At 41.9% G+C, this 17067-nt stretch overlaps 2 protein-coding genes across 7 annotated transcripts in view; one reads left to right on the top strand and one right to left on the bottom strand.

Moving 5' to 3' along the window:
- mllt3 (MLLT3 super elongation complex subunit) overlaps positions 1-4104 on the top strand; it is a 49481-nt gene extending 45377 nt beyond the window's left edge. For all 6 annotated transcript variants that reach the window (XM_045701345.1, XM_014155786.2, XM_014155785.2 and 3 more), the window contains one exon: positions 1194-4104. In XM_045701345.1, coding sequence (XP_045557301.1) covers positions 1194-1325 — 132 coding nt within the window. In that variant the 3' untranslated portion in view covers positions 1326-4104. The remainder of the gene's footprint in view (positions 1-1193) is intronic.
- A 10211-nt stretch (positions 4105-14315) lies between these two features.
- Positions 14316-15919, bottom strand: LOC106577590 (histone H2A.Z). Its single transcript, XM_014155778.2, has 5 exons — positions 15760-15919; positions 15404-15481; positions 15006-15119; positions 14749-14878; positions 14316-14643 (listed from the first exon to the last, which is right to left on the bottom strand). The coding sequence occupies exons 1-5, from the start codon at positions 15760-15762 to the stop codon at positions 14582-14584; spliced, it is 387 nt and encodes a 128-aa protein (XP_014011253.1). The 5' UTR covers positions 15763-15919; the 3' UTR covers positions 14316-14581.
- Between the last annotated feature and the right edge of the window lie 1148 nt (positions 15920-17067).

Raw genomic sequence — 17067 nt, 5'->3', positions numbered from 1 at the left:
CATCTAAAAGCACACGTCCTCTTGCTTATGTTCACAAGGCCTATCATATGACCGCATGAATGGAGATTCCCAGCCGCCGTTGCCAAGGAGCGGGCTCGCTCTCCTAATGAGAAGTTTGGCTCTGAGCATTGGTGGAAAAACTCATCCCCTCATCATCATCAGCGAGCCGAGCGCTAACTCATGGCATAATCAAGCTAATCCTCAGAGCGCTTGGAGACTTGAGTGTCATAGCAGTGTTTCACATCCTCTGAATATGAGACATGTGAATGATTAACTTTCCAACCTCCCAATGCTATTTTGCCTCTTTTTGGAAAAACCGCAATGTAGTCATTTCATAAAAAATTTTTTGAAGAAGAATCAAGAAAATGTTGACGGTTTATTTTCAATATAAATGAATCTGCCAAAGTGCTGTCCTACCTGACCAAAACCAGGTCCGGTAATCTTGGTGTGGTTCCTTCTCCCCGGAAACGGGGGGAGGGGTGTGTGTTGCGACTCGGCTTGCAAGCATCTGAATTCTATCTTCCATGTCATAACAATTGGCCGAGTCTCCCTGCACTCCTGGTCCGGCCGGCGCTCAGGGAGGGAGGAGGAGAAATGCGTTCCACATGGAGGCCCAACCGGTGCTTTGTAGTATGAAACGGATCAGGCTAGGGTCACCCATTACGTTACAAAACCGCCACGGCTTCAGACACCGGAGTTCCAGTAATCACTGCAAGATAGACGCATACACACGCACACACTTCCCTATCAGAGGAGAGCTGGAACCAATAAGACACCAGCCAAGGAAAAAGCATATTTCCTATTAGGGCCTCTCCCTCTATGATAGAGTTCACATGCAAGGAGTGCAGTGGGGTGAATTAGGAGGGTCCCCATTTCAAATTCAGTGTAGTAAAAACCGACACTAGCCCACCCACCGTTCAATGACGCTTCCCACAAATTTGTTTTGAATTAGTTTATTGTATAGTGTGCGGTCCAACATTGTCTGACTAGGCTGCTCCCTGAGACTGTATAGGGCAGAAACGCTGCTGCTGGTCAATATACCAAACATTAGGACAACTTCCTAATTATGTTGAATGTGGATGATTTAACAAAGGAAATGTGTACAATTCCTCCGTACTTGGTAGGATTAGGGTTTACAGACTGTAGTCTAAGGGTTTGTTGACTTTCTATCTGTGCCTTCTTTCCCCTCACAGATAGTGAACCTCATCGAGGAGACTGGACACTTCCACATCACAAACACCACTTTTGACTTTGACCTCTGCTCCCTGGACAAAACTACGGTGCGGAAGCTCCAGAGTTACCTGGAAACGTCTGGAACGTCATGAGGTCTGGGAGCTGCTGGCTGCTGCAAGGAACAATGTTGGATGAACTTAGGAATCATCCTCTTTTGTTCTCTCCCCCACCCCCCAAAAATGTACTTTTCACTGCAACGCAAAAAGACGACCTGCCACGGCCGGGCCCTGCCCCGGGTCTTAGTGCCTGGCCTTCTGGTCAATGCTCGTTGGATCCTGTCTCTCCACGCGACCAGGGTAGCCCGTAAGCACAGACCGGAACGGTGTGTCGTGTCACCCTGGAGATTAGTCCTGTCGACCAGGAATATCACCCAGAAAGCCTTGAAAAATTCCACAGTTGACAAAAAAAACGTGGTAAAGAAACAGAGACCTTGCTTTTAAAACTAATGTGCATATTATTACCATGTATTGAATTTTTTTGGGCGTTCTTTGTGATGAATGGTGCATGTTCAACACTGCCTTACCATGTTTGTCGGTCTTTATTTATTGAGTTTGAGTTTCGTGTGTGTGTGCGTGTGTGAGAGAATAGCAACACTGAGTTAGTCTTGTGCAAGCACTTCACAACATGCATCTCTCTGGCTCTGGAAGGACGGTGGAGCAGCGCGTTGTCATCACAACGTTAAGATTTAAATGATCTTATGTGACGGATGACTTGAATGGCAATCAAACGTCCCGCTAGATGAAGACGGCAAATCTACCCTCTCCAAAACAATAATTGTTATCAGTGCCCAGCGGTACGAGCTGAAGACAAATCATGGACTCAAATTGTTGAAATTAACACAATTGCATATTCCATTCTTGGTACCAAAACTTTAATTGATGTATTGGACAATGACGAGGCAAATTTCCAAAGTGTACTGCATGTTGTTTTTACAAGCTCTCACTTGTATTCCGCTGCTCAAGTTGAAACCAAGCCTAGTGTTTGTGATCAATCTATTCTGCCCTACCAAGCAAAAAGGCAGTAACTGCTCATAGTGTGGAACTGATAGAAATGGCTTTTATTTACCTTGGTTTCACAGTACCTTACTGCTAACATGACCCCCATTTTCTCCAAAATACAATACGAGGCAGGATACTTGTCCGCATATATATAATGTTGCAAAAATGACCTCATTTTTATCCAAATGAGCAGTTACTGCCTTTTTTTTTTGCTTGGTTGGGCAGTATTGTAAGCAGGCCTGTGCTAAAAATTAACTATTTGAATCCTGGAATTTTAGGGGGGAAAATGTACTCTTACGTATGTAAGACATTGAATCTTATTTATTTCAAGGTGACCTCAGTTGCCAAATCAAAGTTGTGCATTAGAATTGAGAGAACTGAACTGAGAATTTTCTTTTGTGCAACTCTGTCCTTTTTGCTAGCCTGAGGAGTTGAAGTTAATTTTGTCTGCTGAGAGCGATGCCTCAACAGGAATACCCGTGGTTGTAGCTGCTCACAGGGCCACGCAAAGGCAGAATATGTTGCATTTTTTTCTTGACCAATGTCAGTCTTATGAGTTTGTGTATTCTTAGGACATACAATAAAAATGCTGTGTTTTGTACAGATGAGGAAATGTGCAACCTGTGGTAAAAATAGTTAGTCACTGTAAATGTACATTTTGTTTGTTTTGACTTTGTTGCAATGACATTTTGTAATTTCTCTTTTTTTTTTTTTTTTTTTTTTAAATGTCTAAGCCCAAAGATGTTTGTTTTGGTTGGAATATCATGATCTATTGTTTATTTGTATATAAACGTTGTGATTATTGTCATCTTTCATTTCTTGGAAGGTTGGGGAAAAAAATAACATTTGGTATTTTAAACAATGGTAACTTACAATCATGTGTTTTAGTCAAAGCTATAACTGGCTTCTTTCTGGTGGATCCACAACATGCAGCAAATTGTTTTGGTTAGATTTCATCACTATACTTGACTTTCTTCTAATTAGTTCTCCAATTCAAATGGCAGACTAAATGACCACACTGCTCCCCCCTATGTTTCTAATTTGGGAGGGCAACACGATTACTTCCTGTATACACGGAGTGTACAAAACATAAGGAACACCTTCCTAATATTGAGTTGCACCCCCTTCTGCTCTCAGAACAGCTTCAATCCGTCAGGGTATGGACTCTACAAGGTGTCAAGCGTGCCACAGGGATGCTGGCCCGTGTTGACTTAAACCGGTGCGCCTGGCACCTACCATACCCCATTCAAACACAAATATTTTGTCTTGACAATTCTCCCTCTGAATGGAACACGCACGTCTCAAGGCGTAAAAATCCTTTAACTTGTCTCCTCCCCTTCTATCTACACGAATTGAAGTGACATCGATAAGGGTTCATAGTATTCACCTGGTCAGTCTGTCATGGAAAGAGCAGGTGTTCTTAATGTTTTGTAGACTTAGTGTATATGAATGCTTCTATTTGGAGAGAAGTGAGTGCTGGGAATCGGTATACAATACCAACCTTTTTCAAAGGGACGTGTAATGCTCGGGTCTGTTCAGGATGGCGCAACGTTACAGAAAAATAGGCATAGGCAGTCATTTCAGCTCTCATACATTGCATCTCCATCTGCAACATTCTGAACATTTCGCTCTATTGAATACTCTGTTATCCTCATCTGTATATCTAGTGCTAGCAGTCATCTCAATCTCATGTCTCTTGCCTATTGAGATGTATATTGGGGGGGGCATGAGGTTGCAATGTAGTGCAGTTTTGTGTTGGGTTGAATGTGGAACTTAATGTCTGTCTCTGCTGTCAGTTCGACCAGATCTGACCCATTTACTGTGTGTTTTCAACTTGCAGACTATTTCCTATAAAATGCACAGTTGCAATTCCTTTCTGTGAGGACATTGGTTTTGTGTGATTCAAGGTTTCACGTTCAAGGTTTCATTCATGTCACTGAATTCCAATGACAACTTGATCATTTGATAACCTTAGTTTTCTTCAACTAGCCACTAACTACTGTATAAACGCCACTATTCCTTTTAAACAAAGTGTTGATTATTTCTCAGTGGATCTTCAAATGCCCAGTGTTTCAGGATGTTTTGAATCCTGAATCTTCGAGACAAAGTAAATAGGTAGCCTTTTTTGGGCCGTGGGGGAGGAGCCCACAGCATGTGCCATTTCTGTAGCATGAGAAGTACACTCCCTGAACAGGACCCTAGTTTATCTCTGAGACATAAATGCAACTATAAAAGGGGAAAAGTTCATGAACCATTTATTTTTATACATAACACAGGTCTCAGGTCAGAATGTTGATCCCCTCTTTAATTAGCTGACACGATTTGTGTAGCACATGTGGTTTTTAGGTTTGTCAATGTAGGTGGTCGGACAAACGTTTGGAAGGCATCCAGACTCCCCATTTTGTGAAGGGGATGGGGAAGTATCATGCTCAAGCCTTTTATCAGGGAAATAACCTCTTCTTTTAAAATAGGATTTTCAGCTCTTGTTCGCTGTATTGCTCGCCAATTCAAATCCTCTGATTCATTCAGAGCTCGCTGCCAGGGTTAGCTGTCCTGGGCCCTGTCCAGGAGTGTGTGCAGATAGAAATGTGTTGTCTCAACCGGATATGATTTTTCTGTCATGTAGAATATGGAATTATGTCTGCTCTTCATTACATTTCTATCTGCAACACACTGAATATACTCCTGTTCGTTTAGATCCGTGTGGTTGAGAGAGAAGTAGGGAGAGGAGGATGCCACTTTAGACTATTGAGATGTACCCCCTACAACCTGCACGGTAAGGACCTTCCTGTCTGTAAGGACAACTCTCCTGTGTCCCAAATTACACCCTATTAACGATGTAGTGGCACTACCTTTGACCCGAGGCCTATGGTCCCTGGTCAAAAGTAGTGTACTATAATGGGAATAGGGTGCCATTTGCAATGCAGCCAGGGAGTAGCTGGTATCGTGTTGGACATGTGAAGGCTATGGCCACTAACGGACATGCTAAGCCAGCCAACTTAACACATTTTGAGCAGCTGTTTAATGAATTGGAGCAGGTGGACGATGGTGGTGCCAAGGTATTTTGAGAATGTGATACACTTCTAATCGCATTAACACGGCGCCATCATACTCCTTACTCTGCCATTCCACCTCGTGTAAGAGCCAGAGGCTACTCCAGTTGTCCATTGACAGTTTTCACACTGTATTTGCAGCGGTGGGAAAGAGTCAGCCCAACAGAAGTCTTAAGGAGACATTATCGTTCTAGAAGTAATTTACAAATGTCACTATTGTTGCAAAAAAAAAGATCAGTTCTTATATGCAGGTTTTTTGCCTTTGGGAAGTTACTTAATGACAAAGAGATTGAAATGGCTTAAATAATCATAATTTATAATATTTCGTTTTTGCTGGAGTCCCTTTTTTAAAGACAATTCCACAAGCTGTTGTGTCTGTCATTCTGGTAACAAAGAGCTTGGATACACTTGTTTTGCTGGCAGACCTGTTTGTCAGTGATTTAAGAGAGAGTATACTGCTATCATATCACACCATTTAAGAAGAGGATCTTGTTTGGTTGTGGTCTGAGCAGTGCTGCCAATTGCATCACTTCAAAGATATCCGCCTTTCACTTAAGCTGCTTTTCAATGGTCTGGTTTAAGTACAGTATGTATACATGACGGTGCAGGCTGCAAGGCAACAGGCCTGAGCCTCAGAGCTTGTCCAGCTGCTTTTGTCGCACAATGATAGTTATGGATTGGACATGGCTAGATCCTTCAATCGTTCTTCAACTCCTTTCCTCAGTGTGTTTTAGATTGTCCACTTAGTTGTTTTTTTTTGTTTTTCAGCCATGGTTTCTTAAGCTCTTCTCTTGAACTCTACACTCATTGTGACTCACTGCAGCTGACACCATACCCTGTGTATATAGCCAAGTTATCATTACTCATTGTGTATTTATTCCTTGTTCTCTATTATTTCAATTTTTTCTGTGCATTGTTGGGAAGGGCCCGTAAGTAAGCATTTCACTGTTTTACAAAGCATGTGACCAAATTTGTTTTGAAATTAGTAGCGGGGCTATGGCATATCCCTCAAAGTTCCAGAATGGGGTGAAAATGACAGCCATATTGGTCAGGGAGAAATCCAAACCAGTCTATTTGGAATGATTGGCAGTAGAGGCATAATCCTGTTTTTACTTGTGCAGGACAATAAAAGTAAGTCAGGTGATGTATGTAATATATTTATTGTAAACCCTTTTGTTTTCTTGTAAAGCTGTGTGTGTGCTATTATGATACAATATCAGTACTTGTTGTATTTACAAGTTATCTATACAGAGCAAAAATGTAAACGCAACATGTAAAGTGTTGGTCCCATGTTTCATGAGCTGAAATAAAAGAGCCCCGAATTTTCCACACGCACAAAAATATTATTTCTCTAAAATGTTGTGTACACATTTGTTTACATCCCTGTTAGTGAGCACTTCTCCCTTGCCACGATAATCCATCCACCTGACAGGTGTGGCATATCAAGAAGCTGATTAAACAACATGATCATTACACAGGTGCACCCTGTGCTGGGGACAATAAAAAGGCACTCTAAAATGCACAGTTTTGTCACACAACACAATGCCACAGATGCCTCAAGTTCTGCAGTTGGCATGCTGACTGCAGGAATGTCCAGAGTTGTTGCTGGAGAATTTAATTTCAATTTCTCTACCATAAGCCACCTCCAACATCATTTTAGAGAATTTGGCAGTATGTCTAACTGGCCTCACAACCACAGACCCCCTAAATAATGCATTTTATTTTGTAAAGTAGTTTCTTGCATCAAACACATTTTCAGTCACCTTATCTGAAGGACAAGTGGATAAACCGGTTGATGTCAAGCTCTGCATGTTTTTTTCAATGTAGGTCTACATTGAGCACCACACATTGGCTGCTACTGTCGGCTGAATGATATAACTGCTATTTCCATGTTAAAATGTTATGGGATGCATTTTCTCCATTTGTTTTTGATTGTAGGCCACTCTGGTAGACCTACATTATTGTCAAATAGCCTACTTGGCCCCTGTTAAAACGAACTTAAAGCGGGTACAGCCTCAGCGTTCACAGTAAACGTGCGCTGGAAATTGCACAGAATTTTCACAACTTTCAGGTTTGCGCTCAGCAGACCTGAAATTTGCTCAGTGTCTGAATTTTTTTTAGGGAACATCGCCTGAGGCCCATTGTCGTGCCATTCATCCGCCGCCATCACCTCATGTTTCAGCATGAAAATGCACAGCCCTGTGTTGCAAGGATCTGTACACAATTCCTGGAAGCTGAAAATGTCCCAATTCTTCCATGGCCTGCATACTCACCAGACATGTCACCAATTGAGCATGTTTGGGATGCTCTGGATCAACGTGTACAACCGTATGTTCCAGTTCCCACCAATATCCAGCAACTTTACACAGCCATTGAAGAGGAGTGGGACAACATTCCATAGGTCACAATCTACAGCCTGATCAACTCTATGCAAAGGAGATGTGTCATGCTACGTGAGGCAAATGGTGGTCACACCAGATACTGACAGGTTTTCTGATCCTCTCCCCCACCTTTTTTTAAGGTATCTGTGACCAACAGTTGCATTTGTGTTCGCAGTCATGTGTAATCCATAGATTAGGACCTAATTTATTTACTTCAATTGACTGATTTCCTTTATGTGAACTGTAACTCAGTAAAATCTTTAAAATTGTTGCATTTATATTTTTGTTCAGTAAAAATCCTATTAGCTGATTTCAGCCAGTGTATGGTTGACTAGCAAAAAAATAAACAGTGTAAATAAATTCTTTAAATTAATTATTTCACACTATTTTATCACAGCACTGGCAAGCCATGGTTGACTATCTCCATGACCAGAATGGCTGACCTTTAACACATCAGAAAGTTCATGTCTAGTATTCTAATTCCTAATTCTATGGCAGAAACACCATTGCGTCGTCCGCGGCAACGACACCATCCGGCGACTAGATGATAATCCTGCGAGAGGGAGTGAGACGGTGGAGACGAGAGGAGGATGAAGAGAAGCATTACTCATCTGTGTCTGATTTCACTGGGATTCTAAAGGAGCGAGAGAAAGGGGGGAGAGGAGGTGTGGGGGGGGGTCTGCTTTGGGGATCCTGGATTAATTTAAGCCATTTCACAATGTCCAGCCATAGAAGAGGGAGGACAGAGGGAGGACGGAGGGATGAGGAAGCGAGGGATGGGGGGGCGGAGGGGGGTTGAAACAGTTCAGTCAGGGCCAGCGACGGGACATCCTGTTGTAGCTTCCAAATACCATTTCCTCCAATAAAAAAAGAGAGGGGTGAGGGGGGGCAGTGGGGGAGAGACCTCTGAAATAATCTCCCACAGTAGACACACAGAGACATTGACTGTCATCTTGGCATGAGGCCAAGTCTGGAGAGAAAGCTCCCTCCCTCCCGCTGCCCCTCTGGAAGGCAGTCAAAAAGCACCTAAAGGAAGTCATTAAAGCTGAAGGTTGATGAAAAGTCTCACCCCCCCTCCCTCTGTCGTCCTTCCCTCCGTCTCAGCCCCCCCGCCATCCCTCCCTCTCTCCCCAAAGGCATGCTCCAGACTGTTCTCGACAAAGGACCCCTAAATGCTGACATCACAAAGAAAATTCTTCCTTTTGCATCCACATGTTTACACTGGCTCTAGAGTTGTGTTCGGTGTGACAAGAAATGACTAACCATTTTTAGGATGATTACCTGTAGGTGTCCAATGAGAAGGCTCATTTGTATTTTCTGTTTTACAAAGTGACTTACAATTTGGTTATTTGAATTATGCATTGCGTGCTTTGGGCATGAAATCCATTTTTATGGATTTCATGACGCATTTAAGAGTTGGATATGAAAGCAAAAACCAAAAAAATATTTGAACCTAAGGAGTGTATAAGCCACGTCAAAGGTAATTCCAGTATATACTTTCTAATTTCTGGGAGGAAATTGATAGTGAATGGCGACCACCGAAGCATCCCCGCCTCCCATTTGCCAAGAGATTTCATCCACCCAGACTAATCTGCCATTGTCATCAAATTTGCCCCCAGTGACAATAATTCAAAAGCATTTATCATATGCTTTAGCTTAGTTGTGTCCCGTCTCTTTTTCTCTGTGTGGCCAATCTTGTTGACCTTGCTGTCAGCTCTCCTGTAGAATTCTGGGTGGCAGCTCTGTCGCCCCGAAAGCGGCATACAAATTAGCTTTTCAAAAATCAGATCAAGTTATGTAAAGAACAAAAGCAAGCAGACATCAAAGAGGATGGGGAGAAGAGGGGAGCGCGGCAGGGGGTAGGGGGGATCCCCCTAGGTCTCCATACAGACTGGGACCAGGCGAGGGCCGCATAAAGGGTTCCCAAACGTCTGGGTCCCCAGACGCCCTAGGTTTGATTATTGTTTTTATCCCCCCCCTCCCCTCCTGGCACCTCCCACCTTCTTCCAACCCCAGACCTTGCTCCATCCCTTCAAATGAGTCCAGCTTTTTTGGAACGAGTCCCAATCCTAAACCTGGTCTTTGATTTCGGTGGGGCTTGGCACTGTCTCTCTTTCTCTCTCTAGGAGGACCAGTGAGCCGTGACCCCTGGCAGCCCACCCCAGTCTGTGTGAGCCCGCAGACACTCTCCCTCACAAACACACATGTACACACACACACAATACCCTGCCACAAAACCCCACAGGAAAGGAGGGAGAGGGGGGGACACACATAAGGGAAAAAACTGGACAAATCTATTGAACTCCAACTTTCAATGGAATCTTATCCTCTGAAAACAGATTACAGATCTGCTCTCTAATACTGCTGTATGTCTGTTCTGGTGAGTTGGATTTAGTGTGTAGTCTGCTGGTGGTACCAGGGAGACTGAAACCAGTAGAACCTGACCTGCTCAGCATTCAAACGCTACCAGCCAGCCACCTGCCACCAAACAGACCAAAGTGTTGAACATGAAAGAGGAAAAGAAAAACAAATCTTGAATTCAGTATGCCTGTTGACCGTCTTTCCCAACTGTTGTCAAACGACACATAGCTTTTTACTAACCGGTAAGCATAGCTCCCTCAAGATGTGTTGTGGAAGGAGATTTTATAATATGGTATTTATGCAGGCAAAACATTTTCATGTGGAGAGTAAATATATTCAGCTTATGTGGCATTATTTTGTCAGTTATAAAATATTAACAATGCGCTTTAACACCAGGATAAGTAGTCGCAAAACTGTAAAACTGTAACCACTCTCAAAAAATAAAATAAAAAAGGTTATTCAACTCTAATACAAGTCTACTTAACCTATTCAATTACTCCTGTTTAAAAATGTATAATATGTTGTATATACTGTATAAATATATTCTATATAATATATAGTATAATTTAATATCAGTTCTGTAATACTGGATTCAAAGGTTCATAAGAGTTCAAAGGAAATCACTTTGTCTTGCACAGCAACATTTTCCTCCATTGTCAGTAGTAAATTCCCATAATCTCGTGATGACATGCTGATATGCACATTCCATTAAAGCGTCATGAACCTGAAATACTCCCTGTCCCTCTCTGAAGGCCCAAGATGTGGGGGATAGTTTCCAGCAGGGTGTAGGGAAACATAATGGGTGTGTCCCAAATGGCACCCTATTCCTTATTTGGTGCACCATTTTTTATCAGAGCCCTATGGACCCTGGTGGAAGGTAGTGCACCATATAGGGAATACAGTGCCATTTGGGAGGCAACCCGACTCTAAAGCCTCAAGGTGTGCACTGCTTATTTTCTGCAAACTAATTGAAAACAAATGAACGGCAGAGACCCCTTTCTTTCTCATCTTAATTGACTTAATGGTTGAGTGCTGTGGTGCTTTGTTGGCCCGGTTCTCGGTTTGTGAACTGTGTGGACTGGAATGGTCTTGATCGAGGAAAAGACTCATTAGCCAACAAGTTTTCATCACAGATACAAAATAAACAATCAATAGGCCAATCAGATGACAATTGAGGATTAGCTATTTAAGAGAGTACATATACTTTAATGTTCTTATAGTGGTCTAACGATAACTTACCACAGTAAAATGCTTCTTACTCAGCGTAGGTGTAGTATGGGACTTGGTCTTCAATGACCCAGTGAGATTGTGAACAAACCTTTTGATCTGGCCATTTTATTCAACAGCAAATATGTAAACGCCAATCAGCCTGTCCTTCCTATTTCTGCCTCCACCACCCTCCACTAGTAAGCCTAGACAATCCACACCTCATCTATACCCTCACCAATCTCACCAGGCTGAATCATGGGGCCAACAGGCCATGCTGTCATGCCCACAGGCTGACAGACAGCTCTCCAACTCATACTCTTCTTATTCCTGCCTTGACAGAAGAAAATATATGATCATATCACTTGTGATCCCGGCAGTTTCCAGGCTATCTGGCATGCCCTTAAAGAAATGAGGGTGCCTGTCTGTGCTCATTGCTGTTAATGAATCAGTTGAAACTCTGGGACCTGGAAGATTGTAGGCAATCCTTCTTGAAGTGCAGGGTGCTGGAGGGCACACTGATGTGGCTATGAGAGGAGCTGCCATCCCATCAATGGCCCAGCAGGCAGGGTTGGGGAGTTTTTTTGTAATCTGATTTTTTTTTTTTAAACTGTAACTGTAATAATATTGTAATTAGATTACATACTTTTGAAAAAAATAGATCATTACTTCTAGGATTACTTTTAAATTCAGAAAGGTGAAAAAATACATTGACACCTTTCGTTTTCTCAATGACATTAAAGTCTGCATCGAAAAAGCTTTTGTTTGTTCCAGCTGAGCGAGTCTGACCACAAGTCAGAGACCACTATGATGACACACCAAATGTGTTTGATGGAACCTTTTCGTCTTCATTTACTGCCTCTTAAGGGGAAAGTAATCCAAAAGTAAAGGAAAGTAATCCGATTACGTTACTGAGTTTGGGTAAACCAAATGTTACATTACATTTGACAGGTAACTGACTGATTACATTTAGAAAGTAACCTTACCAACCCTGCCAACAGGTGCAATGAGATGGACCCTACAAATTATCTCCTTGTTTGAGCATGTTCAAGTTAACCAAGTTTCTTATCAATCAAGAACAAAAAGAATGCCAATGGACATTGCTGTAACCACTCTCAAATTAGCCGGGTTTATTCATTAGTCAATATTGTAGCAACAAAAAACAAGTTTCTATTGGACAAATCCAGGTAGGTCCCTCCCTGTTTCATTCAATTTGCTTCTGTTTGGTTCCTAGTAAATACAATCCAGGTTGGTGAAAGAGGTAGGTGGTCAATATGATTTAGTTTATTTAGTTCTTGACATAGTTAGTGTATGGCAAGGTGCCACCAAACTGTATAATCCATTATGAAAAAGTCAAATTGGAACTTGGAATTGTGCATGTTTATAACCAATTTTTAACAATTATTAACCTGTTGGGGCTAGGGGGCAGTATTTGCACGGCCGGATAAAAAACGTACCCGATTTAAACTGGTTACTACTCTTGCCCAGAAACGAGAATATGCATATAATTAGTAGATTTGGATAGAAAACACTCTAACCGTATTCCAAACAGTATCTCCTCAGGTGAGTAACTTAGTGAGAAATGTCGTCGGCACTCAAACCAAAGCCTGCCTTTGTCATACCGCACACCTGTCTAGTTACCTCACTGACATCCCCTGTCATAACCCACTGCAAATCTAGTCATTAAAGTGTTACTCCTCAAAAAAGGATTTCTACTGACATCCCTTTTTCTTCCCCCCCTCAACTTGGTGCCTTTGACTGAAAAGATACAGATAGGCCTACAGAACATTCAGGTGTTGGTAGATTCCATTTAACTTCATCAGCAATTCAAGAAGTGATCCCTTTTTTTCAAACAAGTATTCATTAGATGCAAAAATCTCATGTGGGTAACTGCTATTGCAGGTTTCCAACTAGCAGCCCAGTTATATTTATCATTTTAATTGTTGGACATAAAAGACCAGGAAATTAGCTCCAAGTTGTTTTTATTTTGGAAATCTGTTCCCACGCATACATAACACACGTGACCGTAAATGTAACAAGGCTCGAAATGTTTGTCAAATATCTGTTTGGGCTTCTTGCAGTCAATTTGAAGTCTACAGATTGTAATCATGTTCCAACCGACCAGTCGCTTAAGAAAAAAAATGTATCCCACGGCTGAATGCTGGTAGTACTGTCATACTCCATGGCGCAAGTGACACCTAGTGGACAGAAGACATTGAGCTGAATTTAACTGAACCTATTCATCAGTTAAACATTAACAAAAAAAAGATAAATCCACTGAGAAAACATGTAGTTTGATGCAATGTATCAAACTCAGAACAAAAGTGGGCTTTGTGTAAAGAGAGTGGCACAAATGTGCTGTCATTTAAGGAGTCATGTTAAAAATTAGACAAAAATCCCACTGACAAGTTTTATATTTGAAGTGAAAGCTTCCATTATGCATTTGTCACTCACAGCAGCAATATTTCTGCTATGTGAAGGCTCACCAAGAAAGCCTTTCCCGCATAGGTAGCTTTCTGATTCTGATGCAGTGACAGGCCCCAACTGCCTGAAGCATGTCAATCGTGCACCCATACAATTTCTCCTTTAGGAACACCTGGACAGAGGCTACATCAGGGTGGGAATAATTTCAGCTCGAGGGCCACAAGGTTTAAAGATTAGTGAAGGGCTGCACAGACAGTTGTTTGTCAAAAGTAATTTGTAGGCCAGAAACAAAAGTTACAGAAACAAGTATGTCTAATTTATAATGGTCCCATCAAGATTTGGACATTGAAGAGTGGCATGGGCTCAGATCCCAGCAGCCCATTGCCCACTAATGGGCTATGAAACTTCTACCTCGGGGTGCTCTTAAAAAAAAAAAGGTATTTGATGTCATTCAAGGTTGTGCCAGCACATGAACATGCATCAGTCCACAATCCTAGTCATATTGTCAAAGGAGCTGGAAAAGTTAACATCCATGGAATAAACATGCTTGGTGATGCAATTATAGCATTTCCCTCATTGCAAGTCAGGGACATGTAGTAGACTACACCACATTTATAGGGCACAAATGTTGACTAAAAGACATAAACAAGGAACAGATGCACAATACCGTGGCGCTTTATTCAAATACAACTTCAAACATGGAAATGCCACTGGTATGCCAAAATGTACACAATAAAAACAGCACACAACTGCAGTTGTATCAACAAAGCCAAAAATCAAAACCAGCTTCTCTGAAGCCACTTTTCCTCAGATGAGTAGATGCAAGTTCATACATTTAAAAAGTCCTAAAGTTCTACCAAGCAAAACATTGTTCAACCATTGAAGCAGAATGTCCTGAGATGACCCCACACCACTGTTTGCAGGGTTATACAGTCTTTTGCTGTCCCTTCTTTCCAATCAGTGACTTATGGATATGAGGGATGACACCTGAAAGAGGGAAACAAATGATCAGTGGATTCAAACACGAAATATAAAACAGGGAAGTGGTACAATAACAATACCACTGGGAAACAATACAACTGCTGCACTTACCACCACCAGCAATGGTTGCTTTGATGAGAGAATCCAATTCCTCATCGCCTCTAATGGCCAGTTGCAAGTGACGTGGAGTGATACGCTTGACCTTCAGATCCTTTGATGCGTTTCCTGCCAGCTCCAGAACCTGAAGTTCAAGAGCTTGCAGGTCAATATCACTGACTCGAGTGAACTGCGATTGCATATATGGCACTGCATGGTTTTGTGTCATAAACCGCAAAAAAAAGAAAGTGAGTGTTTTGAACATGCGTTACCTCAGCAGTTAGGTATTCAAGAATAGCAGCGCTGTAGACAGCTGCAGTCGCGCCAACTCGACCATGGCTCGTTGTTCTGGATTTCAGATGTCTGTGAATACGACCCACGGGGAACTGAAAAACAGGGCGGGAAACGTTATATGCATTTATTTACCCAACTAGCCATCATTAAGTTGCGAGCAAATTACACTGAAGGTTTGCGCGACTCCCCAGCCTACTTGGCAGATTGTTAGCAGGTTACGAACAGTGTGATCTTTAGAAAATTGTGTAGTTTTGAATTATAGATTCACCGCCACAATATTTGTTAGACGGTTAAATCGTTCGCAAATTAACACATTTAGCCTACACTACCACACGTTTATCGTTGGCGCTAGCAAGCAATGAATGAATGCACTCACCTGCAAACCCGCCCTCTGTGAGCGCGAAATGGCCTTTGTCTTAGTCTTCCCGGAGTCTTTTCCTGCCTTCCCACCAGCCTGAAATACAGTTTTATTGTATGGGTTATTTTAATGTGTTAAGCAATTGCTGCAAGACAGCAGTGTGTAATTAGCCTGTTTATTCTACAGCGCGTGTTGGGGTTTTGATTATAACCAGCCAATGCCAAGGGTTTCAAATTGCTAACGTCAGTTAGCTAGCCAACGTTAGCTAAAGAAAATTACCTTTGCTAGCTAACACAAATACGTGCTAATTCTCACGGTAAACCCGTTGAATAAAGTGATGGATTTAGTAACGAAGAGTAAAAAAATATATATACCATTTTATATGATGTTCTGGCTATTTGCAGCTGCACAGATCCTCGGCGAGCACTTGTCTAGTTTGAACAACTAGTTCCGCATCAGATTGCCATGAATTTATGAAGGGGAGCTTGATCCGGGACTTTGCATGGAGGAAGTCAGCCAATCAACTCTCGAATTCATTTTTTGTCATAGCGCTTAACCAATCACAATGCAAAAGTGCTCACTGTGCGGGAAAATGTGACACGTCATTTTTCTCTGGATGTTGGATAATGTCGTTTCTATTTTATTCTCAATTTATGTTATTATAATAATCATAATAATTTCATCAGCAAAAAACAAACAGGTAATAGATCACGACAGGTCAACCAATAAAGGCCAAGTCTTTGAAAGTTTGTTCTTCTTCTTCTTCTTCGGTGAGGTTTAATCGCGGTTGGCATCCAATATGTTGCATTATCGCCCCCAACTGAACTATAGTATACATCCATTACAGTTTGTGATACAAAACGGGAATAGGGAAAAATGTAAGAAAATACAAATATTACCCTACCAACTAACCCTACACTCAATAAAACACACCACCTTATTCCACTACTTTAATCCTACCCCCTGCCAATACAGGACACTACCACTCAACACACCATGTAATTCTTCTGAATTCAAATCTCGTACGCTGAAATACTTCTCTGCAGCTGCCACAACAACATCTATTTTCTGTCTCTGCGGTACAGTTAAAAAACCATTGCTATGAACGCTAAGAAGCTAACCTTACTGAAATATATATCACTTCTTGGCCTATCCCTCTGTTCTGGCACAGATCTACTATTCACAGGGATCCTCTCAGAATCCCTCACTCATGATCCACCCTCCCAGGGGCGGAAATCCCAGGGGGGACGGGGGGGACACGACCCCCCCATCCTGGGAAAAATATGATTTGTCCCCCCCAATATATCACTGTAAACATAACTATGTAATTTAAATAATATTAATAATACGCAATGAAAGCAATTGTGCTGATTATAGACACTTGATAGCGCGTTTTTGCCTCACAATGGTTTGATCCACTGCCAGTTCCTTAGTTGTCAATGTAACAGAGTGTTAGTATCTACTGTCTGAAAGACACTCAATGCACGTAACTGACGTGAGGTTAATCCAGTCAATCGAGCCAGGGTTCACACACACCCTAGCTGAATTTGCAGAGCTAGCGCGCAAATATTAACTATTAAGCTAGCTAGTACCTATTCCATTTATGTGGCGTCGTCAAAGATGGAATCTTTGCTATCGTCAATTTATTCCAAGATCAGCATGCATGTAAGTTAGTGCTTCAA

The sequence above is a fragment of the Salmo salar genome, chromosome ssa18, assembly GCF_905237065.1.
Source record: "Salmo salar chromosome ssa18, Ssal_v3.1, whole genome shotgun sequence".
NCBI classification, from domain to species: domain Eukaryota; kingdom Metazoa; phylum Chordata; class Actinopteri; order Salmoniformes; family Salmonidae; genus Salmo; species Salmo salar.
This window is presented reverse-complemented; position numbering and strand designations above follow the sequence as displayed.

Coding starts and splice junctions, on each gene's coding strand:
- LOC106577590 (XM_014155778.2), bottom strand. Junction 14,879..15,005: donor TTGAATACCTAACTGCTGAG/GTAACGCATGTT, acceptor CTTGAACTTCAG/GTTCTGGAGCTGGCAGGAAA. Junction 14,644..14,748: donor AGCAACCATTGCTGGTGGTG/GTAAGTGCAGCA, acceptor TCCCTCTTTCAG/GTGTCATCCCTCATATCCAT.